Genomic DNA, 25,359 nt, shown 5'->3' with positions numbered 1-25,359 from the left:
AGTACTTTTGGAGCCTATGTCCTGATTAAAAAAAAAAAAATCCCAGCCCACCCCATTTCCCCTGCTGTTCTGCAGCTTTCCCTGGAACCACCATTGGAATTCCTGGTGCTGACGCCAGTGCCAGACGTCTGGGGCCTGGGCAGGCAAGATGGAGATTAACTCTTTGCTTCACAAAGCAGCCTGGAACTGAGGTCTTGGTCATTCTAAGTCTGCAGTGCAAGGCTGTGCAGCTTTAACTACAAAAGTTCTGTACAGGCCACCGTGTGACTGTCTGAGGAAAGCACTCACCACCTGAGACCACCCGTATTAATTTTGGCAACAGGCTGAGCTGTGGACTTTTCCCTGCAAACCCTGGACTAGGAGTCTCAGGAGTCTCTGGCACCACAGAAAAGGTTGGCATTAGCCCCCATGAGATGATACACTGCTCAGGCCCATGCAGGGCCTCCTGTGGCCCATGCTGGAATCCTGGCCAGTCAGCAGCAGCATTGACTTCCTAATTTGACCCGTGCTGGATGCAGTCACAGGATCGGAATGGGAGGCACTGAGTGCAGGCATGTTTGAACAAAACGTATCGTTCTTTGGGTCTGCCTTTGTTTCCTAATTTAGTTTCCAGCTCTCACAGAAGTCTCCTACTCCTTCAATGATCCCGTTATTTGTCATTCCTCCCAGGCAGTTTTATTGACTGGAAATTAAGAGAAGCAACCTAAGATGGAGATCTGATCCTGGATCTCACTATGGTTCTGGAAATGTGTTCTCACTGGTTTCCAGGATATTTGGCTGCAGGTCCAAATGGCTGGAACTACCAATCTAGTTTTGCTCGGAAATCCCTGCATCCCATTACTGTGTCTGGCTTTTAACTTACTATGCATTCTTCTAGATCATTCTCTCCCACGCACTGTTCTATAACTTGGTTCTGGTGATTTTATGGGTAAAATTCTGATAGGGAGAGACCTAATGGGTCCAATGCCCAATCAACAATATTCCTAAACTTCTAGAGGGCCTTAGAGTAACAAGCCTGGGAAAGGACAGCCCAAATGAGCATACCAACTGATCCAGTCCACTGAGCATGCCCCCACCCCTAAAGCCTGGGGCTTCACAGACAGGAAACTCATGCTGACCCCATCCTGGGTCAGGGCATCAGTGGGACCCAACAGCTCTGTAACAAAAGAGTAAAAAAAAAAAGTAGTGAGGACCTTTAGAGTGAAGGAGCAGGGGAGTGAGCACAGACAGACTGAGAGCCTCTGTTCTCCCAGGCAGCCAATGCAGACTCTTCAGAAGGTACCCAGCTCACAAAGTCCCCTAAGATATAGTTGAGACCTGGGTAAACTGTTCCCTGAGGGACCCATAAAGATTCTTTGGAGAGGATGGGTGGGGACATAAGAGACCAACTTTCCTGTGAGTGTGGGTGGAGCTGCTAATATGCAGCAGCCTCTAAGGATAAGATCTCCTATAGAGACTGTGAGAACAAAGGTGTCAAAACTGAAGTCAAGGGCCAGAATGATTGTTCAATGGATAGGATAGGGAATTTGCCTTGCATATGACCCACTTGGGTTTGATTTGCAAACATCCCATATGGTCCCCTGAGCATTGCCAGGAGTAATTCCTTCCTATAGAGCTAGGAGTACTTCCTGAGCACCAAGTATAGCTCCCAACAAAACAAAACAAAACAAACAAAAAATGAATTGAAGAGTAGGGTTGTAGATAAGGCACTTGCTTTGCACAGGGCCAATCCTACTTCTATCCTTGTATGGTAACCTAAGCACCTTCAGGAGTACTTTCTAAGTGAAGAGCCAGAAGAAACCCCTGAGCATTGTCAGTTGTGGTCTACCCCCCTGCCTCCCACCCACCAACAAAAATACAAAGAAAAGAAAAAAAAAAAAAAAACAAAAGAAAAGAAAAAAAGAAAAGAAAGAAAAGAAGAAAAAAGGAAAGGAAAGAAATAATTATGATTGGGTTATTTCAGAAAACCTTCCTTTGGCTGGTAGCCAAGAGAACAACAATGATGTGGAAGTAGTCTTTGGGTTCTGTATTGAGCCCCATATTTGAGAATTGAGGTACCCTTACTGCCTTTTTGTCCTAAGGTGTATTGGGATGGGGTGTATCTGCTTGCTGGGATGTCTGTAAGCAAAGAAAAAAAAAAGACTTGGCAGTGGTGTCTGGTTTAAGTCCCTGTAGCCCCATTTTTCCTGAATCTGGAAACACCAATAGAAATTAGGGTTCACTCCCCAATGTTCCTGGGAAGAACAGTACATGGCATTATGCAACATCTTGCAGATAAGCCAGGGCAGTTACCAAGCACAAATGCCAGACACCTCAGATCAAAGGCCATTCAAGAGATTTAAAAGCACAAAGAGCACATCTGTTGTACCAAGTTAGGTTCTTCCCAAGAATCTAAGAATCCGCAACAGAAAGATGATTTGCGAAGTTTCTCTGACGCTGTAAAGCAATCTCATCAGAGGGAAGGCAGGTATTCCATCACTGTTGTTAAAACTGTCACATCCTCCTTACCACTGGGTGCCACAGAGAAACAGAAATTTCTTTATTTTTTATTTTTTTATTTTTAATTATGAGAACAAGGATGCAAAGAAAGAGGACAAGGTAAAGTTACAGTGGAAGGACAATCACCCATAACATAAGTCTCAGAAGTCCCCTTGCTGATATCTTAACTTTGAAATTTCAGCCAAAGAACATTAAAATAAATAAGACAGAATCCATGTAACTACTTTGTCCTTCAAGTCCCCAGATTATAACATATTATAATATTTCTTAACAGCACACAAGGCAATCTAAAGCCATAAAACTTACGTAACTCCTTAAACATTACAGGCATAGTATTTTTTTACCTTCCATATACAGGCATATTAGCTTAAGTTAACCTCAAATTTTAAGTGGGTTCTTTTTAAGGATTAGAGTCAAAGGAGCACAGTAAAAATGGTGTTAGAGTGGCAATTGTTGTTTGCATAGGCCCACCAAAATATGAGGAACATGGAAAGAAATAACCTTGTCATAAATACAAAGAGACCAGACCCCTGAAGTTTCCTGGCACAAGACCAACTCTAGGCTCCAGGCAAGCTAGATCGTCCAATCCAAGACATTGTCTGTAGTGCCAACACACTTTTATTTTTCACACAGTCTCTGTTGTTGGTATCATGTTTCTGTATTAAAGATCCTGGAATCTGCATATCCTACATTGAAGTCAGGATGTGGAGCGTCCTCTCCTTTCACCTCACAATCAAAGGGCAATGCAGGGAGCCCTGTCCTGTAAGCAGGTCGTTGTTGTTGTTAAGTCTTCTCAGTGTTAAGGGAAGTCTCTTTTGAGCAGGTCGATGTCTGAGCAGTGTAGGGTCTTCCGTGGTAGAGGATTGCTTCCAGGTGATGTTATATACCAGCCTGGATGTTTCATGGATGGCTTCCCTGGTTCAGTGGTAAATGGAAAATGCCCTTTTTTCTGAGGTCTGTGCCAGGTCGTTATGTCAATGTTCAGGATGTAAGGTCTCTTTGCACTACAAGATTTGTGTGTTCCAATCTCTATTAGATAGGATCTTATTTGTATGTATAGTATTTTCCCATTTTAATGTGCCTATGCAAAAAAGGAGCAATGCCCCTGGGCTGAACACTTAGTCCAGGGGACCAAGATCCCCCCCACACCAGGCAGGTCTTCAGGGCCACGCCTGGTTAATCGGGCCCTGGGGGAAGGGGGTGAGAAATTCCTCCCTATGCATCCAAAAACTACAGAGGCACAGCTGGGCTCAGAACACTCCGTATGCCAGGATTTCTGGGTGTGTTTGACTGGTATGTTGGGGGCTCTGGGCAGGACAGCTAGCCATAGGCCCCCTGGGCTGAACACTTAGTCCAGGGGATCAAGATTCCCCCCCACACACCAGGCGGGTCTTCAGGGCCACACCTGGTTAATCAGAAATTTCTTTTTCTTTTTTGTATAATAATTTTTATTGTGACCAAAAAGTAAGTAACAAATCTTTCTCAATAATATTTAAGGTACATAGTGACAATGAATCAGGGTCATTCCCGCCACCATAGTTGTCCTCCCTCCACCTTTTTTCCCATCATGTTTCCATATACCCCTCCTTTGCCCCCACCCCGTGTGCTAGTGTAACTATTACCCTCTGTGTACAGCTCGTTGTAGATCCGGTATCAATTCTGATGTTGGCTTTAGGTTTGGTTTTTAAGTCTGAATGTTTTTAATTCCACTCAATGTTCCTACGGCTGTTTGGCCCTGGTACCGTTCATTTTTATTTCCCTCCTTAATTCATGAGGCAGAACAAGATGATTCAAGTTGTGTGGTTCTTCTGGAAGAAGACCAAACAAACAAACAAACACAAAACAAACAAAAAACCCAAACAAAGCAAAACCACAGTTTAAAAAAAAGACAGTTACTATCAAAAAAAAAATAAATAAAAAGCACCCAGCAGCAAAAAATATCACCAGTATCCCCAAGAGTGAAAAAGAAAGGGAAAAAAAAGAAAAAGTACAAAAAAGGGGGGAAAGTGCTGTGTGGCAAGGTTTTGTGCTTCCCCCTCCACTCATTTTTTTTTTTTTTTTGCATAGGCACAGTAAGTATTGGGGAAGTAAGAAAGGGAATTTTCTTAGCCTAATAGATCCAAGGTTTCTCTGCCCTTGAAGCATGCTGTCATGGGAACAACTACTGACTCCATACGAGAAACAGAAATTTCTAAAGGCATCCTTGCACTAAGGTCAGGGCCACTCCAGCACTGAGTAGGCAGATGAAATGTAAAAGCATACATAGATAATATCAAAAAATATCATATCTTATAGAAAAAAATAATATATAGACATAATTGAGCACAGGATGAAATGGCCATAGATGGAAACGCATTATTCAAGTAGGAATTTTTTTTTCATTCACATATGAAACTTTTCACATAGAAGAATTCCTGACATCATAGCATAGGCTCCAGAGAAAGTGCTCAGAGGAAGAGGCTTATCTTCAGTTTTCCCACAGCAAGGAAAAGAGGATGATGGCACAGTTCATAAGGCCAGGCTAGAGCAATAGTTTAGGATAAGGTGCTTTTTTTTTTTTTTTTTTTTCGGTTTTTGGGTCACACCCGGCGGTGCCCAGGGGTTACTCCTGGCTGTCTGCTCAGAAATAGCTCCTGGCAGACACGGGGGACCATATGGGACACCGGGATTCGAACCAACCACTTTGGTCCTGGATCGGCTGCTTGCAAGGCAAACGCCGCTGTGCTATCTCTCCGGGCCCGATAAGGTGCTTTTCTTGCATGCAGCAAATGCAGGTTCAGTCCCCAGCATCTCATATGGTCTCCTGAGCACAGCATGGAGTGACCCCTGAGCATAGAGCCAGGAGTAAGCCCTGAGCATCAACAGATATGCCTCTGTGACGCCCCCCCCCCCAAATTAAAGGCAATTCTCACACCTACCTCCCAGCCTAGTGCACCCGTATAGTCCATCGGAATGATTCCACATTCAAAAGATGTCATTTTCCAATTTAAGGAACATTTTTTGCGTTCACTTTTTTTAATTTTACTTCTTTGCTTTTATTTTTCTTTTACTTTGGGAGGGTCACACTCAGCAGTATGATTCCTGACTCTGCACTCAAGAATCATTCTTGGTGGGCCTGGGGGACTATATCAGATGCCAGAGATTGAACCTGAGTTAGCTGCATGGAAAGCAAGTGCCTACCCACTGTACTATCACTCCAACCCCCAAGAGAATTTAAAGTCAACATAACCCTCCACATAGCCTTCCCAAAGACATATAGTGAAGAGGTATGTCATTCCTGCTTAGAGGCCCTACTGGATGCCATCAAGATCACACTGCCAGCCAGGGTTGCTTGGGGGTGACCATGAGCCATTGAAACTGGCCTCTCCACCTTGTTGAAAAACAGCTGCTTCCTTTCCATCTGTATGCACACAGCTGGGCATAGCACACACCTGCTCAGAGGCCCTGTCTTGGCAGGCAGCCTAATCAAATGACCATTTCCTATTCTGCAGGGCTTTGGAGCTCTCTGGACACCTATAACTAATGTTATTTTGTGTCTTTCATCTCTAGCTTGTCAGGATGCCCGAGAGCCACGTCTGCAATGAAGAAGGCGAAGCTGTCAGGAGAGCAGATGCTGACGATCAGGCAGCGAGCCAGCAATGGTAACCCCCGTTCTGCACCTCTGAGAACAGGCTGTTTTCCTCTGCACAATGTTACAATGTCCTCACTTACTCAGAAGGTCCCTTTTTTGCTTCTCCTAGTTTCAGCCCACCTATGAAGCCACCAATCATGTCAGCAGTTTTTCTATGTCACCTCACATTTGAATATAAATGAAAGTCTCAGGGACACAGTGGTGCTAAGAAGTTTTCTCTTCAATACCCCAAAGTTCTATTTTTCTACCTCACTCCACCAAACCTCCTCATAGAAGAGCAGAATTTATAATGCTCCTCTCCTGACAGGCCAGCAAAACTGCAGAATCCCACCCACTTGCTTTCCGGGTGTTGCTTTCTGGGGTCATTTCCTTGAATCAGTCTGCAAAAGGCATTTCCTTCTAAGAGCCTGAGCTACTCGTGCAGACATGCCAAGGCCTAAGTGGGACAGCAGGAAGAGTGGGCAGGAGTCAGTCTATGTATACACCCTGCTCCCTCTAGAAAAAGCCCAGAGACCCCCTTTTGAATGTCTGGTTTCAGTTTACTCTGTCAACAAGGGTCCTTTTCATGGTTGGATTAATGCCAGTATATTTTTTTCTCTCTCTCTTTTTTTTTCCCCCTACAATGTTGACTTTTGTTGGTGGTCGTGAATTTGCTATTGCTCCAGCCTCCCTCTGCACACTATCTGGTGCTCCTTATGGCTAGTCAGCTGAGGTGTGCTTGAGGAAGTGAAAGTTGTAGAAATGCTGGCTTGGGGGAGCTTCCTTCAGGCTGACATAGAAAGCTATTGGTTATGAGAGCAAATAAATTAACAATATGGATTCAGTCAGTTGTCCTTTTACAGAATACATATTAAACCATATCAAGGAATCTATGTATTTCTGAGTAGTGAGGTTGGCAGAACCTTCCTTATATTTCCCAGGGTAAACCACACTGAACTCTAGCTCAAAACTCTCAGTGGAGAAGTATGATCAACAACCTTTCTTCAGAAGCCCATCCCATTCTACAGCAGGCCTTCGTTTTCAATCCTTTGAGAGAAGTTTGTGACTACCATGAAAGAGTGGAGCAGATACTCTGGGTAGGGATTCCCAAGCTGTGTTCATCAAAAAAGCAAAACCTCAACAAAAACGCATGTGTCCTGGGTGGAGGGTGGAGGACGATTGGACTCATCACAGATGCTCCATCCCACACATCTGGCTGCAAGGACAATTCTGCGTCTGAGCTAACTCTCAAAGGCAGCTCCTCTCCAGTCTCTGGCACCAGCAACCCAAGAGTCCCAGATTGGAGGTATAGGACTGGGCCATCTGCCCTCCTTGGTCATGTGTGAATGTGTGACCATTTATCAGAAATCCTGAATTTGTACCAACTCAGCAGGTTTCTTAGCATGTGGCTCATTGCTTACCAGGAACCAATATATATAATTTATATTCATAATTTATATGTATGTATGGCACAATATGTATATCAAGATCTGGCATTCTACAAGCCCAGAATTCTTTACTGCTTTTGGAAAGCTCTTAGACCTCTATGGGTTTTAAGAAAAATGAAAGACATTCTTGCAATAATAACTTTCAGACACAAAAGAGAAAAGAGCTGGAAGTTACAGCTCACCTCATGAAGCTCACCACAAACAGGGATGAGTTTAGTTAGAGAAATAACTAAGTTTCAAACTATCCTAATAATGAGAATGTACGAGGGAAATAGAAAGCCTGTCTAGAGTACAGGCGGGGGTTGGATGGGGAGGAGGGAGATTTGGGACATTGGTGATGGGAATGTTGCACTGGTGATGGGTGGTGTTCTTTACATGACTGAAACCCAAACACAATTATGTATGTAATAAATTTGTTTAAATAAAAAAAATTTTAAAAATTAAATAAAAAGATCTACTTGAGGTTCTAGAAGAACCTCTGTCCACTCTCATCTCAGTCGTTGAATCAAGAGTTCATTGCTAAGTAAAAAATATTTTTCAAAAATTTTCCTCAAAATACTTAATTTGCCATTTTAGCCCTCCCTCCAAACAATACTGGCATTAAAGTAAAATTCCCCAGATACATTAATCTGAGTTTCTATAGGTTTACTCTCTTTAATGAAAGAAGCAGCAGTTCATTGGAAGGTCAGTGCAAAAGAGAGCCACTGAGGAAGTGGTTCAGTAGTAGAGCACTCGCCTTGCATGTGTGGTACTGAGTCAATTCCCAGTAGGCAGAGGGAGATAGAGATAGAGAAAGAGGAGAAAAAAAAAAAAAGAAAACTTCTCTTTATCAGGGACTCTGAAGTTCAGAATCTCAGTACTGTCACTGCTAGGCAGGACTGTCAGTTAGAAAGTGGTTACAAATAAGTGACCATTCTGAGTATTCATGGGAGGAAAATTCCAGGCTTTCTTCTAGGTGGAAACCTGGAAGTCAGCACTGCCTGACCATCTACCCATCTATATTGGAACCCGCTATAGAACTTTATAAGAACAGGAACCTAGACTGGAAATGTATTTTTTCCTGCTCTATATTCCATTATACACATCTCTACAGATGAGCACTCAGATTTCCCATAGAATGTGCAGCAGGTAAGCAGCAAACCTAGAACTTCCCAAGCCCATGTCCACCCTGGAGCTCTTGCCCAGGCATCAGTTAGAGAGGTGAGGTGTTTATTTCTCTCTTTCTCCATATCTGTGTGGGAAACTTAAGAGCAAAACTCAGGATATGCCCTGCTGCTGTTTAGGAGACAGCATGAAAATGAAATGAAATTGTCCTTTACAAGTATATCCTTAAATCCACAAGATCTGAGTTAGTTATTGTCACTTCCTGACATTTTGAAGAGAGTCCCTACATCCTAAATAGAAACCTATCTGACTGAGGTCACCTTAATGTCTTGATAATCAAATATCTGAAAGCATTTCTTTGTGCCAGGGTTTTGAGGATCTGGTATAAAGTGACCTCAAGAAGTCTGTGTTTAATTTGCCAAGGTGAACTGGCAGCAGAGAGTTTTCCAAGAATTCAGCCTCTTCTCTCCAGCAGACACTAGACTGGGAAGGAAGCCACAATGGATGTCCAAGTCTCTCTCTAGCTTTAGTGTGCTTTCTTCATCTCTTAAAGTTAGGGAAGGGTTGGCTCTCTCTCATTTTCTCCCCAACTCTTAAAGTTAGGGAAGGGTTGGCTCTCTCTCATTTTCTCCCCAACAAGATTCCCAGTAAGTCTCTTGTACCACTGAATGATCTCATGAAATTCATCTTCTACAAGGTTTTCTGCAGGCATGATATCTTATGTTATCAAGGATCTCCTTCCAGAGCCCAGGTGCACAAGTTTACTCTTTTTCTGAAAAGTCACCTGTGTGTGGCTTTCTTTCTCTTTCTTTGTCTTTCTTTGTCTTCTTTCTTTCTTTCTTTCTTTCTTTCTTTCTTTCTTTCTTTCTTTCTTTCTTTCTTTCTTTCTTTCTTTCTTTCTTTCTTTCTTCCTTCCTTCCTTCCTTCCTTCCTTCCTTCCTTTCTTTCTTCTTTCTTCTTTCTCTTTCTTTTTCTTTCTTTCTTTCTCTTTCTTTTTCTTTCTTTATTCTTTCTTTCTTTCTTTCTTTCTTTCTTTCTTTCTTTCTTTCTTTCTTTCTTTCTTTCTTTCTTTCTTTCTTTCTTTCTTTCTTCCTTTCTTCTCTTTTATCAAGTAAACATCAGTTCCTATATATTTTTGTTATAAATATATGTATATTTATGTATACTATTTGAAAAAACTCTGTAATACACTGTTTTTTAAAATATATATAAATGTAAGTACATACTGGTAACTTTAAATTGACAATAAAAACCTTTAGATAGCAACTTTAAGATGACTGAAAAAGGGACTGAAATGGAAGTACAATATGGCCAACTCAGGTTCAATTCTTAGTATTGGCTTTGGTTCCTAACAAAACAAAACAAAAATAGGAGTCACTTCTGTTTATAATTCTCTGCTGTTATTTTGTGTTTAGAGGATGATCACCTTCACTGATCAGGACAGTAGCAGGCAAGGAATTCACTCTGCCCTAATCCATATTCCTGGACTTCTTTTGTCTAATGCAACAAAAACCCTTCACTAGCCACATACACTCTTTTTCCCTTTTCTTTATTTTGTCATTACCTGTCAGTTCACATTTACCAAGTCAGCTGGACAGTTGGTTCCACTCTGGGGTTAGCACATAGATAATAAACTGTAGGAAACCAACATTCCAGCCTCTCTGGCTATCTCAGGAAAGCTCAACACTGACCCTTTTCCTTTTAACACCTTTTACAAGAAACCTATCTATGAGTCTGCAGTTAACAGAGATGACTTATACCACTGTAGTAAATAAACACCATTTTGCAGTGGAGGAACTTGAGACTGTAAAGGAGTCACAAAATTCTTGGGTAGTAGGATATGGATTTAGATTACAGGTTTATTTGTTGTAGAACAAGACACCAACTTTTCAATTCCTCAACTTTTCAGTCCTTTGCCCAAAGCAATTGAGAACTGCCTTCAGATGCCAGGAACTTGGCCAGAAATGTGAACCCTATCTTGGAGCCATTAATGGATCTCCATCAAGATTGAGAGAATAGTAATTGTTGTTGTTGTTGTTGTTGTTTATTTTGGTTTTTTTTTACTTGGGGAAACACCTAGCTTTATTCAGGGCTTTCTCTTGGCTCTGTATTCAGGGATCACACCTCTCAAGGACTCAGGAGACCATATGGGGTTCCATGATCAAACCTAGGTTGGCTACATACCAGGCAAGTGCCCTACCTATTATACTATTGCTCTGGTCACAGGGATAGTAATTCTTGATCATTTTTTCACCAGCAAGCTTCCTTGTCCCTTCAATATTTGACTATATTCCAGAAAACAAACAATAGAAACAAACATGGTCTTTTTGTACTATAATTTGCCAGAATCTAGCCTCCAAAGAATGATGTGGAGTTTGGATAGAATTCTGTGCTTTGTCTTATATGAGCTGCCACTGGTAAAGAGGCTCTTACAGTTTGAGTGAAATTTTGAGGCACACTATTCTTTCCCTAGTTCCCAGTTCTCTGATTGTATAATTGTGTAACCAACCCTAGTTTTCTAGCCTGATAAATCATCCTTTTATCATCCTGCTCAGACATTCATTTCTCAAGGACTAAGTTGGGAAAAAGCAAGTGAATCAACATTTCACACATCCTCTAAAGAATTTTCCAAATATCTTAATTAAATAACTCAGAGTAGGATGAAGGTAATACTACATGGTTTAAGGCAATTTCCTTGCATGATATTGTCCTCTGTTCTATCTTTGGCACTACATATGATTCTCTGAGCTCTGCTAAAAGTAATCTCTTAACACAGAAAAAGAGTAGTCCCAGAGCACCCTGGGTATGGTCCAAAAATAATAATAAAGAAAAACATAGAATAACACTAGAGTACAACAGTTGATGATTCTCCCAGAAGAATAGGACCCCAACATTCTTTACTTTCATATATAAATAAAACTATTAATATTTTATTAAATAAAAATTAAAAGAACTCTTCTTTGATTGAATTTCTTTGCTAATCATACTAATATACCACAAAGATTAAGGGTATGCATTTGTTAGAAATCAGGGAGACAGTTTCTTTTCTTAAAAAGCAACCAGAAGAGTATTAGAACAGATCCAAGTGTTGCCAAAGGAAGAGCTCAAACCAGAATAGAACTGAGAAATTATAACAGACTCAGAACTTCACAGAAAACTTTAATTGAATCTCTCTGTTCTGGTCCTTTAACAGACATAATAAAACAGCTGAAAAGGGCAAACATTTTAATTAACAAAACCTGAAAACCTGAAGAAATACAACATGAGGAACTTCCTTAGAAATCTGAATAGAATTATTGTAGCAATAGTATAGTAGATAGGGCACTTGCCTCATGCATGACATACTGGGTTTGCTCTGGCACCCCATATGGTCTCCCAAGTACCACCAGGAATTATTCCTAAGAGCAAAACTAGGAGTAAGCACTGAGCAGTGCTATGTGTGTCCCCCAAACCAAAAATGTATTAATAGAAATTTGCTTGGAATTATACCCACAATAACCAAGAACTTGAAGAGGTCAAGTTATTACAAATCTCAGCTTTTGTAAATGACATTCAGAATCTAGTTGGACACATGCATTTTAAAATGTGGCTCCTTGGTTATTCCTAGGTTTTAGTTTATGGTTTGGGCCTGGTGTTTTTGTCTTTCTAGGGGAATATTTTTGATTTATAGTCAATCCTTAGATTGTTTTGATTTGGTTTAGAAGTATTATGCTTTTGTTTGTGGGAGAGGTGATTTTGTTCTGTTTTATTTGTAGTGAGCCTCCTAGACAGTGCTCAGGATATCTGTGCTCCATTTTGGAGATGCCCAGTCAGCCAGACCTGCAATTTCAATGCTAGAATACAACCAATGAGTGCTACTTGGTCCTAGCAGGCCTTAGCTTACTAGAAAGGCTCAGGGAATTTGAGAGCTCAAAGAATGAGAAAATGTTAGACCTTGGAATGAAGCTATCTGCCTTGTGCATACCTTGTACCCCTGACCTCTGAGCTGCAATCCAGACCCCAAATACTTGTTAATCATAAATTGATTTCTTGGCCTCAGAGATCCAGGATTTTATGCCCTGGGTATTCTTTTCTCAAGGTCATTCTGAGTCTGTACAGAAAAATGACTAGCACTTTCACTGGGACCTCCTGTGTACAAACTATTATCTTGATCTATCCAAATTCCAAGTTCTAAAAGTTTGCACAAAAAGCTGACCAACTATAAAGAAATGGAGGAATAGTGTCTACACCTGGAAAAGGTTTCACTGTTCTTGTCAACTTTTTATATTAATGTCTTGAATTGTTTTGAGTGGTCTACTTGATACAAAGGGGGTGTGTGTGGCTGCTATGGAGACAATCCCTGTGGCCTGAATATATAAATGAGGCCAGGGAGTGCAGATGCAAAACTTCAGGCCAACGGCCACACCTGGTCACTTGGGGTTCTGTTAGGGAAAACCGAGAAAGGACTAAAGTATGTTCTTGCAGCTTCCTGAGCACCACAAACTAATTTTTAGGAACTTTTAATTGCCAAAAAGAATAACTGAGAAGACTATATAGATCATCTCCTTCTCTCCCCTTCTGAATTAAGGCAAGGCTACAGAAGAAATGATATTCTTTACAAGATAGTTACTTTCTCTTCCAGGTCTTTTATTTTGTCCCCTTTTTCATTAAACATAGCAACTCAGACCCAATGCCCCTGACCTCACAGTATCTGTCTTTTTGATGCCTGGGGAGAAGATCCCCTGTTCATGAAGTCTCCACAGTATTTCAGTGGTTATTGCTATTCCAATCCCCCCACCAACATCTGCAGAGTATATACCCCTGTGGTTCCCTTCTTGGTTTGCGAAAGGGGCCTGATTGTGGGTGTCCTCCAATATCCAGGGTTGTCAAGGAGGGCAATGACATTTGTATGATTTCTCTCTACCTTCCCTCTGAGTTTTCAATCATGTGAGGCCCAAGTCAAAGTTAGAAATAAACCCAGGTCTTCTCAGCCAGATGATGTGATGCTAACAGCCACTCAGAATACCTAGTCCTTTGATCTGATACTGACAGAGTTCCCTGTGAAAACATTTATGCATCCCTGTGTCCTGAGAAACTGTAGAATGGTCCTCTCCATTCCTTTATCCTACTGATGTGACTCAGGCTGGTGACAAGACTGAGTTTATGCATCTATACACTGTACACCTAAGTAAGGCATACACTTAAAAGTTCCAAAAATAATATTTGAGGGAGCCGGAGAGATAGCACAGTGGTAGGGCATTTGCCTTGCATGCAGCCAACCCAGGACAGACAGTAGTTCATATCCTGGCATCCCATATGGTCTCCCAAGCCAGCCAGGAGCAATTTCTAAGCTCAGAGCCAGGAGTAATCCCCAAGCACCGCCAGGTGAGACCCAAAAAACAAAAACAAAAATTGATTATTTCAGTGTTATGTATTCAGAACTCTTTGTGCCACCCTTTACTGTAAAATCAGCCCATGAGCTATATCTCCAAGCCTGGGTGAACAAGTATGAATCAGTGTCACTGCACAAAATAGTCCAGACTAGGCTGAGGGTGAAACATGTATAGTCTGACAATCTTCTACCTCAGCTGCCTGCCAGAACTACTTTTATTGAGTACAGAGACACTCCCAGGTGGATGAGTAAAAACAGAGTAGGGGCAGATAATTCAGGCTACCCTGAGCCTGTCCCACCCATATAAGACAATCTTTATTTTTGGTGAAACCAAGTTTTAAACAAACAGATACAAAGAAACCAGGGATGATCTTTGATTTGGATAAAATAAGGTATAATCTAACACTCCACTGCCCTCACTCACTCCTTTCAGTAAACTCTGCAGACAATTCTTTTACTGTCAGATGAATCACAGGATTCTGTCTGATTCCCCACTCAGAATCTAAATTTCCTGAGGGGAGATACACAGTCACTCTGGTTGTTGCTATGCCTCAGATCCTGGTATATATTTCCAGAGTGATGAGGAAAAGAGAGACAGAGGTGGATTTACATTAGGAGATACAGGGACAAACAGAGACACACATAGACAGATGATAGATAGATAGATAGATAGATAGATAGATAGATAGATAGATAGATAGATAGATAGATAGATAGATAGATAGATAGATAGAGAGAGAGAGAGATAGAGTCAATGGAGATGATCAACAGATAAATTAGCTTCTAGGATCCTCATGATTTCTGCTAATGTGGATAAGGGAAAGACTAAGCTTGACCTCATTATCCTCAGAAGATAACTTTTTTATTGGGCATGGGGGGGTCTGTATACCCTCCAAAGATTTCTTTTGCCTTTTGGGGTCTTTCTACAGTCAGGAGGGTAAAGAAATCGCAAGATTCAAGCTGTGACTTTAATCAACTGCATATTTCCCAGAGAATCCTGTCCCTAAATATGGAAGGAACAAAGAAAACACTCAGCATCTGAACCTGAATTTTTTTTTATAAGCAACAGTTTTAATCTACTTATATTTGTATTGCAGGCATAGAGAACGATGAAGAAATCAAACAATTAGATGAAGAAATCAAGGAGCTGAATGAATCCAACTCCCAGATGGAAGCAGATATGATTAAACTCAGAACTCAGGTAACAGTTTTTGAAGCCCTCAATTCTAGAATCATGGGGCTTAGCTGCTGGAGAGGCACCCAGAATCTGCCCACAATTTCCTCTCCTACCCCCTCTACTCCTTGCTTTTTTGTGCTTTTTTACTGCATGTCTGGGTTGCTGCCCAGGGCACATGGTAGTTTCCCTCCTTAGACCTACTATTCTTTAATCCCATGTTCCATGTATGGAGCCAATACTACTGGTTTCCAATAAGGAAAGCCTATGCCAAAGGGTTTGTGCTGTGTTCTGTCTGTCTGTCTATATAGGTTCCTATTACAAATGGCCTGTCTGTACAGACATCCTCTGTAGCCATTAGCTGAGATAGAGGGGGAATGGCCTTTACTAAGCATTTACTGAAAGCTGCTCAGAAGTGTGACCATGCTGTAGTTCCACTGGGTGTACAGGCGTTCACAGGAAAGAAGCCTCTATATTGAAGTTCACAAAGGATTTCCTCCATTAGACCAAGGTCATAGGGTGGAAAATCGTTGAGCAAGTCCACACCCTCTCAGATTGTCCTTTTAGCACTATCATTCTGGGTGAAGAAGACCCTTTATCCTCTTAGAAATTAGGCCTCTACCACCTACCAACCCTGGGCCCTGAGCCTCCTCTTCCCTATAAACAGTTATGGAATGGACTTCTTGAGAGAAATTGAGAAAGAAACAGAGATTCACCATCCAAATGATGAGGCTGATGGACACAGTTTTGCTCATTTAACTGCTAAACTCACTAATGAGGAAAGGAAATAACTATTCTACACAAATCTGCTTAAGTAGCTGTAATAGATTTCACAAGTACCAGCAAGCATTAGGGTTAAGGATATGGACCTTTTTCCATCAGTCACTGTAGTTGATTTTTTTTAATACAAACCATCTTACTGGTGGTCTAGGTCCTCAATTATGCTCAGATTGTCCCCAGACCCCCTCCCATACTTGCCTGTTTAAAGGCCCCCATAGATCAGGTCAGTGTTTCCCTTAGAATTTGTCCAAGTATATGGTCCAAGTATACATCTTCTGGGGCCAACAAAATCTAGAAGTAACCTCCTGATTCATGAGAACTCTCCAACATATTCTCCTTTCAAACACTCATCCCACTCCACCTTCTTAATGGACTCAGAAACCCCTACCTTCAAGTCTTTATATGCTCTTGAAGGAGAAGAATCTAGAAATCTTCCTTAATTCCCTAATTGGCCCACATCAAGGCAATTTTGAGGGTACATAATCCCCTTATCTGTTCGAAGTGTTCTATAGGCAGCCTTGTGGAGTTCTCCATGCACTTAACGACTAATCCAACAGAATCCCTCTACAGGACATCTCCTGTTTCAACAGGCCATGCCATCCACATCTCATATACTTCAGTAGGACTCTCATCTAATAGGACATCCATGTAACAGGTGCCAATTGGACACTCTCCAGATAATTGGGACTCTTTCTTCCACTCAGTCCCCTTCCTCTGTGTTGCCTGCCCATAACTAGACAAACACCAAGAGAGACTGTGCTTCCCATGGACTAAATACTTAGAACACATGGGCTGGACTGCTCAGCACCATGCACATTCACACCTCCTTTCTCTTCAGATGCCCTCTTGTCTTTTTGGTCATCACTGATGTTCATTATTGCTCCTGTCAGGTTCTGTGATATTTGGAGTAATGATTACACCAGCATCATCTACCAATGTTAAGAACAAATTGTAATTCATTGGTTTATAATCCATTCTTCACCCTCTCTGACTGGGATAATGAGATGAATTCACCCCCTGTGATAGAAATAGTGTTTGTACCAGGAAACAAACTTGTATGTGCAAAGTGGAGAGAACAGTTGGGGCCACCTATGATCAGATGAGGCAATAGATATGCTTTCTTCCAGCCTCCCAGGTGCTGTTAAATGTGAAGTCCAAAGAGGTATAGCCCAGCCCACAACCCCAAACCTTGTAGGTGCCTTTGCCTGATTCAAATAATAAACTGGAGACTGGAGCATTAGCACAGTAGGTAGGGTGTTTGCCTTGCAAGCAGCCATCTGGGTTTGATCCCCGGCATTCTGTATGGTCCCCTGAGCCTGCAAGGAGGCACTTCTGAGTGCAGAGCCAATGAGCACTACTGGGTGTGGCCCCAAAACCAAAACAAAGCAAAACAAAACAAAAATGAAACAATCACCAGATATATATCAGAAAATGCTAGAAGCTTGGCAGTCCTTTCAGTTCAGTGCCCCTCACAGCCTCAAACCATCAGCAGCAGTAATGTTGGGTGGCAGAGAAGATGCAAATATCTTTCTTTGCCAAGTCTCTTCCAGAGACAATGATGATCCCAAGGAAACAGCAGAGAGACACAGGCTTGCCTGGACACTCACACATCCAAATACTTGGGGACTGGCAGGGTTAAGGTATCACCCAGCTAGTCATCACCTGGTTGTCCTTGCCTCTTGGGCTGACTGGATCTCTCAGAGACTCTTAGAAGCAAGCCCATATCTGGCTCCAATCTTATTCTAGATTCCAGTGAGTATGCTAAATTTAAGCAGATTCCGGGCACCAGGGAAAAAGCACAATGGCTAAGACACTTGCCTCGAAAGCAACCAGTACACACACTACAAGCAGTCACTCCTGAGCACAGATCCAATAGTAACCATTGAGCTCCACAGGAAATGATGCCATTTCTGTAGCTCATGCATATTTGTAAACAATCAGCCCAATCTGCCCTCTCATTTTATAACTATGGAAACTGAGGCAGATGGGGGCTCCAAGGTATCAGATCCATAAATTCAGGCAACAGAATCCAATAATAACTTCACATAAAATGATCAGGACAGTAAAACTTTATCTATATTTTAATGCTATTCAATCAGTTACTTTATATATATATATGTATTATTTTTAATCTAAGCCATACATACATTTTATTATACATAGATTCTTTAAGTCAGCTGAAGAATCAGTCTGTGAGAGAACAATAGAACCATCCAAACATGTATAAATGTCTACACCTGCCCATGACAGTTGTACTTATGGAATGGTGGTCCTCTTTTCTCTGACCCAGGAGCATGCCTACTTAAGTGAATCATGGGTTTGCTCTCCACCCACTTGTAAGAATTCAAATTTAGGACAGAAACATTCCTGTTTGCTTGAGTAAGTGAGTTGATCAAATTAAATAATGTTCTATCAATATCAGGGATTAGGTTAGGGCAGCCAGCCAAATTCTACCTTCCAGCCTTAACAGCTCCCTGAGAAGGACCTGCTCTGCCTGGCTCTTTATTTTGTGAAAACTGAGAACAGAACAATCTCCTGTCCTCTAGAGGCTGCAAAGGCCAAAGTCATTTCCCTTCCCGTAACCACTAAACTGAACCCATTCCAGTACAGAAGGCAGCAAGAGAACTCATGGATCCATCTGCCCCTAAATATTCCTACCACACTGGCAGCAATCCAAAAGAGGATAAAGTTTCTAAGGTCACTTCAACTTAGTTCCCATAACCATAGACCTAGCAAAGGGCAAGATGATGCTCCACTATAACCCCTCAAGCCTATAGAACCCATTTATTCTCAGATTATACTTTCCCAAAAACATTTAAAAATAGGATGCAGGAGCTCAGTATAAGATCCTGCCAGGCCCTGGTATCCAGGTCACACACTAGAACTCTGAGTTTGCTAGAGGAAAAAAGCACAGAAGGCAGGAGCTGGAGAAGGTAGAATGTTTCAGTAGAGGGAGGAGCAGATAGGATGAAGATGTGAGCCAGGTACATAAGGGCATTTTGTTTATAGTGATGCCCTCCTCAAATCCACTTAGCTGTCCTCAGGATACCTGGGTATTAGGGAGATAGTCTTAGAATATAAAAATTAGACTTCTGAGGGCCAGAGCAATAGCACAACAGGGAGGGCATATTTGCCTTGCACATGGCCAACCCTGGCTCCTTCTCAGCTATCCCCGTGTGGTCCCCCAAGCCCACCAAGAATGATTCCTAAGTGCAGAGCCAGGAATACAGCTGTGTTTGCCCCCTCTCCATGAAAAAAGAACAGTTAGACTTCTGATCTTGATTATGAACTAGATGAGACATTGTGGAGCAATAGCCCAACCAGACTTGAGCAAAATCCTTTTGGTAATCTTGTTCCTTCTGGGTGCAATGATCAGTTAACTTTGTACAATCATAGTGACTGTGTTATCACACACTCATGGCAATGTAGACTCTTGTGACAGTGACAGGGATAGTCTCCTGCTATCCCCTCAAGTGCTGGTTCAGTTCCTCATACTGCTCCTTCCCAGACTGTATGTAGATAGCACAGAGACTATGAACCCTCACTTACACAAAGCCAGTGGTTTTCAGCCCTGACTTCACCTCCTTCCCCATCTCTACACCCAGGTCTAGAATCCTTACACTTGGTTTTTGGTTTTTTGCTTTGTTTTGTTTTGTGTTGTCTTGTTACTGTTTGGAGGGGTTTTTTGCTTCTTTTGAAAGTGTTGTTTTGTTTTGTTTTGTTTGCCTCCTACCAGGCTATGCTTGGAGGCCTCCAGGGCTGCACCCAGCACCCAGCGATGCTCGGGAGACCATATGGTGCCAGGAATCAAAACCAGGTCGGGTGCATGCTAGGCATGCGTCCTAACTGCTGTCCTATCTCCAAGACCCTGACTGTGTTTTTGAAAACACATGACACCATCCCTAATACTTGGTTTGAACCAAGACTCACATATGCTTTCTGCTTCTTTGTGGTGCTGGAGATGGAGCCAGGGCTCCTACCTCCAGATTCTTGGCTGCATAACATCCCGTGCCATTCAAATATTTTGGGAGATGGACCACAGAGCAATCAGGTCAGGATTTGGGGCCATATAGCACCTGTCACATCAGTTCTGTGATGAAACCAATGAATTAATATATTCAAGTTTCACTGAGTTGAGTACTCTGAGCTCTCCAACATACCCTCCATCAGAGCAGGCTCAACCCCTTTGAGGCCTAGGAGGAAAGTCCAAAAGCTGCTTTCCACACTCCCTCAGTGGCCTACCATTGCATCCCCACTGAAATAGTTATCCACAGAAAGAACTCTGAGTGTCATCCCTTGAATTTAGGCTCCTTGAGTCTCATCAAAAGTCTCTGAAATTTCAGGGATAACAACTGTCTTCATTTACAAGGCCTTCAAAAAATGTGTCTCACTGTGAGGTACACAGTAGGTGAGCACCATGATTCTAGAATGGGAAAGACCCCAGAGTCTTCCCAGTGACTAAGGCATGAAGGACACAAGCTAGTGCAGAGAAAACCATGTATCAGACTCTTGTACTTTGAGTCTGTGAATGGATAGTCAGAGTTCAGGGACCAAAGGTGGCTGCCATTAAAAAACAAATGTAGGACTCATGGCTGACAACCAGTAGGTATATTTTTATAGTACCTTGCTTGGCATCACTAGCTCTGGTTTTTCTCAGGAAAGGATGATTTTTTTCCCATGGAAAATATGGCTTTAAGGGTTTTGGTGTCCTTTGGGATTCGAGATATGAGACACATGTGGTTCCTTTGTGGCTGTTTCTACACTCACACAGGATCAACCCACCTGTGAGAGATAGGCTATGTGTTCAGACTGTCTCAGAGGGGAGGGTTCCATGCAGAAGTCCATTGTGATTGACTTTTCTCTGGAGATTAGAAAAAGAAATGGCAGACCCTGAAGCCATGAGAAGCCTTCTTATGTGTAGGATGCCATCAGAAGCAAGCACAGTGCCAACAGGTGCTTGCTGAGATCTGAGATACATAGAGATGAGTTTTACTTCAACTACATGCAGATAAACACTGGCCTCAATGAAAGAGTTAGCCACAACTTCACAAAAATTAATATGTTGGGTCAGAGAGATAGTACAGGGGTTAAAGCTCTTGCCTTACATGTGACTGGCCCTGGTTCAATCTCTGGCACTGCATATGGTCCCTGGAGCACCGCCATGCATGACCCTTGAACAACAGAGTCAAGAGTAAGCCCTGAGCACTACCAGCTCTGATCCAAAATCAATCACCAAATAGACAAACAAAAATTCATATATTAGAACTTATTAAGGGAAAAATTAGACTAAGACTCAAAGAATAGATTTTACTAGAGTCTATAAAATATTAGCCAAAATAATATATCCCAGTCCAATCAAACCAGAAAGAGACAGTAATACATTAAATCAATTGTTACATTATAGTTATCCATAAAGATTTGTAAAACTTTTAAATATTTAACATAGTTGACATAGCCTAGAAACCTATTTTATATGAGCCCATTTATTTCTCCTCTGGAAAAAAATGGTTATGATAGTACTCCCAAATTTTAAGGTGCAATGAACCAACCCCTTTAAATGAAAACTCCTTATTTAAGCAGAAAAGTTCTTTGCATCAAAATGACCATTCCTGACCTCAAAAATGCATGCTTCCCAACAGCTTATATTACATGTTACACCAATTTGTGCATTTTAGATTACCACAATGGAGAGCAACCTGAAGACGATAGAAGAGGAGAACAAAGTAATTGAACAGCAAAATGAGTCTCTTCTTCACGAACTGGCCAATTTAAGCCAGTCTTTAATTCATAGTCTAGCTAACATCCAGCTACCACACATGGTAAGTGACTGAGAGTACAAGATGAAGAGCTTGGTGACCTACAAGAGGCACAGCTCAAGTAAATGTCTTATTCATTGATATGTCAGGGTCCTTCCAATGTTGGATGTTGGTAGTTTCCATCCTAAGCCATAATCCCAAACCTTGGTGGGGCTGATCCAGTCTCCTCCGTAGGCTTAAGTATGCTCTGAATTTCATTAAATATCCTAGACATTGGCACTATGCAATGATACTATTTTATGCTGATGTGAATATCCTATTAAGAAAATAAAAGTTATATATGAACTACTATTTAATATCTCGTAGGATCCAATCAATGAACAAAATTTTGATGCATACGTGACTACTTTGACGGACATGTATACAAATCAAGATCGTTATCAGAGCCCAGAAAATAAAGCCCTACTGGAAAATATAAAGCAGGCTGTGAGAGGAATTCAGGTCTGAACAGCTGCTAGTGATGGATCTTGCTTAAATAAATTTAAAAAAGGATGCCTCTTGTTTTTTGCTGCTGTAATTTACAGAAAGTGTTATATATTTATTTCTGTTTGAAACAGTGTTATGCTTACAAGACTTCATAATGATTTTATGTCTTGCTTTAAAGATAGTACCTGCAGGATAGTTTTTGAATACATTCACATTTTGTACGTTTTCATATAAGCTGACATAGTGTGATATGCCATGTAATGTTTATAGCTGCTAATGTATGCACATTTGGGGGTATATATATTTCTGAAGAGGTAAGCTGATCAAAATAAATAGAGTGTAAATTCTTTTTAATGCTTTAGTGATTAAATGTTTTAGTATTTTGAACTGAAATGGACAAAACAAAAAAAAAAACTACAGCTTTGAATGATCATGTGGTGGTCCTGTAACCACTTTTTAGACATTATCATTCTGCCTCATGTTGGAGGATTTTATGGAATTTAAGAAATACATTTTGTGTGCATATTGTTTCATAGCAAGAATTGGTTGCAAAAATGCTTTATTTTTGAACAATGCTTGGAAATATTATGTGATTTTTTTGTTTGTTTGTTTTAGGAGGATGGTGTATGGTGGGGGCAATAAATGAGGTTTTTTGAATTCCAAGGAAATGGCATATGGATTATCTGTAAGAAATGAAATAAGTAATGTATTGTAAAGACAACATCAAGCCATGGAAACTTGGCAGAAGATTCAAAGCAGCTTAAACAGCACTTTTAAATTAACTCCTGAGCATTACATGGTGTGACTATGGGAACTGCACTTAAGACAGGGGCTTTTCAGAGGTGGACAACACGAAGACTTCCTTTCCATTTTCAATAAACTTTGGAACAAACTTCTCCTATCTCCCCACATTCTGTGCCCCTCCGCACTGTCTGTTATTGCAATATGATTTATCGATCAGTCTGTATGTTTTCATTGACGCGCAAAGATAACTTCAGAGTATTTATTTCCCCTCTCTACTTTAAACTATTTATTGTTGTTGTTACTGTTATCATTTGACATGGGGGGAATAAAGGCAAATGATTGACAAGTCTGTGGGGTGCTGGACTGAGTTTTCTGCTGGACTGGTTGGAAAACTGCTTGATCTGGTTTCTCCCCAGACCTCAACCCCAACTTGGGCTTTGAAAAGCTTTGGTACTCTTTAGAGTACTCTTGAAATGAATCTGTGTCCTCCCTTCCCCTGGAGACCAGCTGAGCACCTAGCATCTGCACAGCCTTGTCGTTTTGTTTGCCCTGATATATTCTAAGATGAATGCAATCAGATTTTAAGAGTAATTAAAGATACTTCAGCACTTTTTTTGCTTTATACACGACCATCTTAGACTCTACCTTGGGGATTCGATTGTTTGATCCAATGACTGCACTATCTGTCTGCATCAGGCCACTTTTGATTGCTGCGTTCTCCCCTTCTGAGTAGTCCCTAGGACCAACGTGTTGTGTTTTTCTGATGTTGACTTGCTTTACATGTAATAGCATATCTCCCTTCCATGTCTTGATGTTATGCAGGAAGTACAAAAGTACTTTAAAATTTTGTTATGAAATAAAAAAGATGGGTTTTGTAAAAATAAAAAAAAATATTTTTAGCAGAACAGGACTTACAGGGTCATTGTCCCCACAACGTGCCAGTCGACTATTTGCACTTACCTTGTCCTATATATCCGTACGGAGGTGTGCAATTCCTGGTGTCAGCAGCCTCGAAACGCTGAGCCTGGAAGAAATTAGAGGAGGCCCTCAAGGCTGACCCGATAATGTTGCTAAGGGAGATTACAGGGATCTCACAGCAAATATTCTGATACAATACTCAACCTCGGTATATATATATATGTATAAATATATGTACATCCCAGCGGCACTTTATACTGCTCACTGTACAAACGCTTACAGTTTTCCACGAGGACTTTAATAACTAGCTGGGAAAAGATGATGTAATTACTCTGGGGCCCTGCAGCCTTTCTGCAGAGCGCCCTCTTTCTGTTGTGCTATTAGTTGTAGCTGCCATGCTCAGAATTGCCTTTTTGAGAGCTGAAGCAAGGTGCTTCTTGTCACCTGATGCCATATCTATCGTCCGGGGCTCTGGCCTCCTGGCAGGGCCCCTTGTTCATATCGGCATATGCATTTCCCCGCCGCGTTGTGTCTGCAGCTTCTTTGCCAATATAGTAATGCTTTTAGTAGAGTAATAGATAGTATCAGTTTTGGGTTCTTGTTATTACCTATGTACAATGGAAAGGGGTTTTAAGCACAAATCTGCTGCTCATCTAATGTTGGTACATAATATCAAATCAAAAGTTATCTGTGACTATTATATAGGGATCACAAAAGTGTCACGTATTAGAATGCTGACCTTTCATATGGAATTCTTGTGAGTCATCAGAGTTTATTTATTATAACTTATTGTTCATATTCATTTCTAAGTTCCTTTAAGTAATCATTTATTAAGACAGAATTTTGTATAAATATTTATTGTGCTCTCTGTGGAACTGAAGTTTGATTTATTTTTGTACTACACGGCATGGGTTTGTTGACACTTTAATTTTGCTATAAATGTGTGGAATCACAAGTTGCAGTGAGACTTCATTTTTAAATTGTGAACTTTGTACAAATTTTGTCATGCTGGATGTTAACACATCTTACTCTAAATAAAAAGGTGTTGCCACATTTGTAGCACGATGGATCTCTACCTGGGTCTCATCTTCACTTGAGTCTGCAATGTTGTCTGGGGCCCTGGGGAACAGTGGGAACATCCACCCCTCATTCCTGCCTCTGGGGTAACATCAAGGATTGGTTTCTCGATGTCAAGGCTGGGATTCCACATGGGTCAGTGAGTGCATTGGCCTGGCTTGCTTCAAGGAACTGCCCATCACAGATGCTGTTATTCCTGTTCCCTCAATAACATGTTGAACACAGACATGCTCCTACACAGCCACAAAGCCGCTGTCCTGCAGGATGTTCTCTAATCCACATCCAGTTCTACATGCTTTCGGCTGAACCAGTGTTGTTCCTTCCAGTTTCACCTTCCCCTCATTATCATAAGGCACAGAACTTTGTTCTCAGCTGTCCTGGTATTCTGTGCC

General features: G+C 41.4%; 1 protein-coding gene across 11 annotated transcripts in view; it reads left to right on the top strand.

Annotated features, from left to right (window-relative positions):
• MYT1L (myelin transcription factor 1 like) overlaps window positions 1-24,965 on the top strand; it is a 476,191-nt gene extending 451,226 nt beyond the window's left edge. For 3 of the 11 annotated variants that reach the window (XM_049784887.1, XM_049784893.1, XM_049784886.1), the window contains 6 exons: window positions 6,049-6,140; window positions 15,130-15,233; window positions 19,723-19,803; window positions 21,662-21,805; window positions 22,109-22,243; window positions 22,844-24,965. In XM_049784887.1, coding sequence (XP_049640844.1) covers window positions 6,049-6,140; window positions 15,130-15,233; window positions 19,723-19,803; window positions 21,662-21,805; window positions 22,109-22,243; window positions 22,844-22,870 — 583 coding nt within the window. In that variant the 3' untranslated portion in view covers window positions 22,871-24,965. Of the gene's footprint in view, window positions 1-6,048; window positions 6,141-15,129; window positions 15,240-19,722; window positions 19,804-21,661; window positions 21,806-22,108 lie in introns of all 11 variants that reach the window. The other 8 variants (XM_049784892.1, XM_049784890.1, XM_049784891.1 and 5 more) reach the window with 6 other exon arrangements.
• The last annotated feature ends 394 nt before the right edge of the window (window positions 24,966-25,359 follow it).

The sequence above is a fragment of the Suncus etruscus genome, chromosome 12 (assembly GCF_024139225.1).
Source record: "Suncus etruscus isolate mSunEtr1 chromosome 12, mSunEtr1.pri.cur, whole genome shotgun sequence".
NCBI classification, from domain to species: domain Eukaryota; kingdom Metazoa; phylum Chordata; class Mammalia; order Eulipotyphla; family Soricidae; genus Suncus; species Suncus etruscus.
This window is presented reverse-complemented; position numbering and strand designations above follow the sequence as displayed.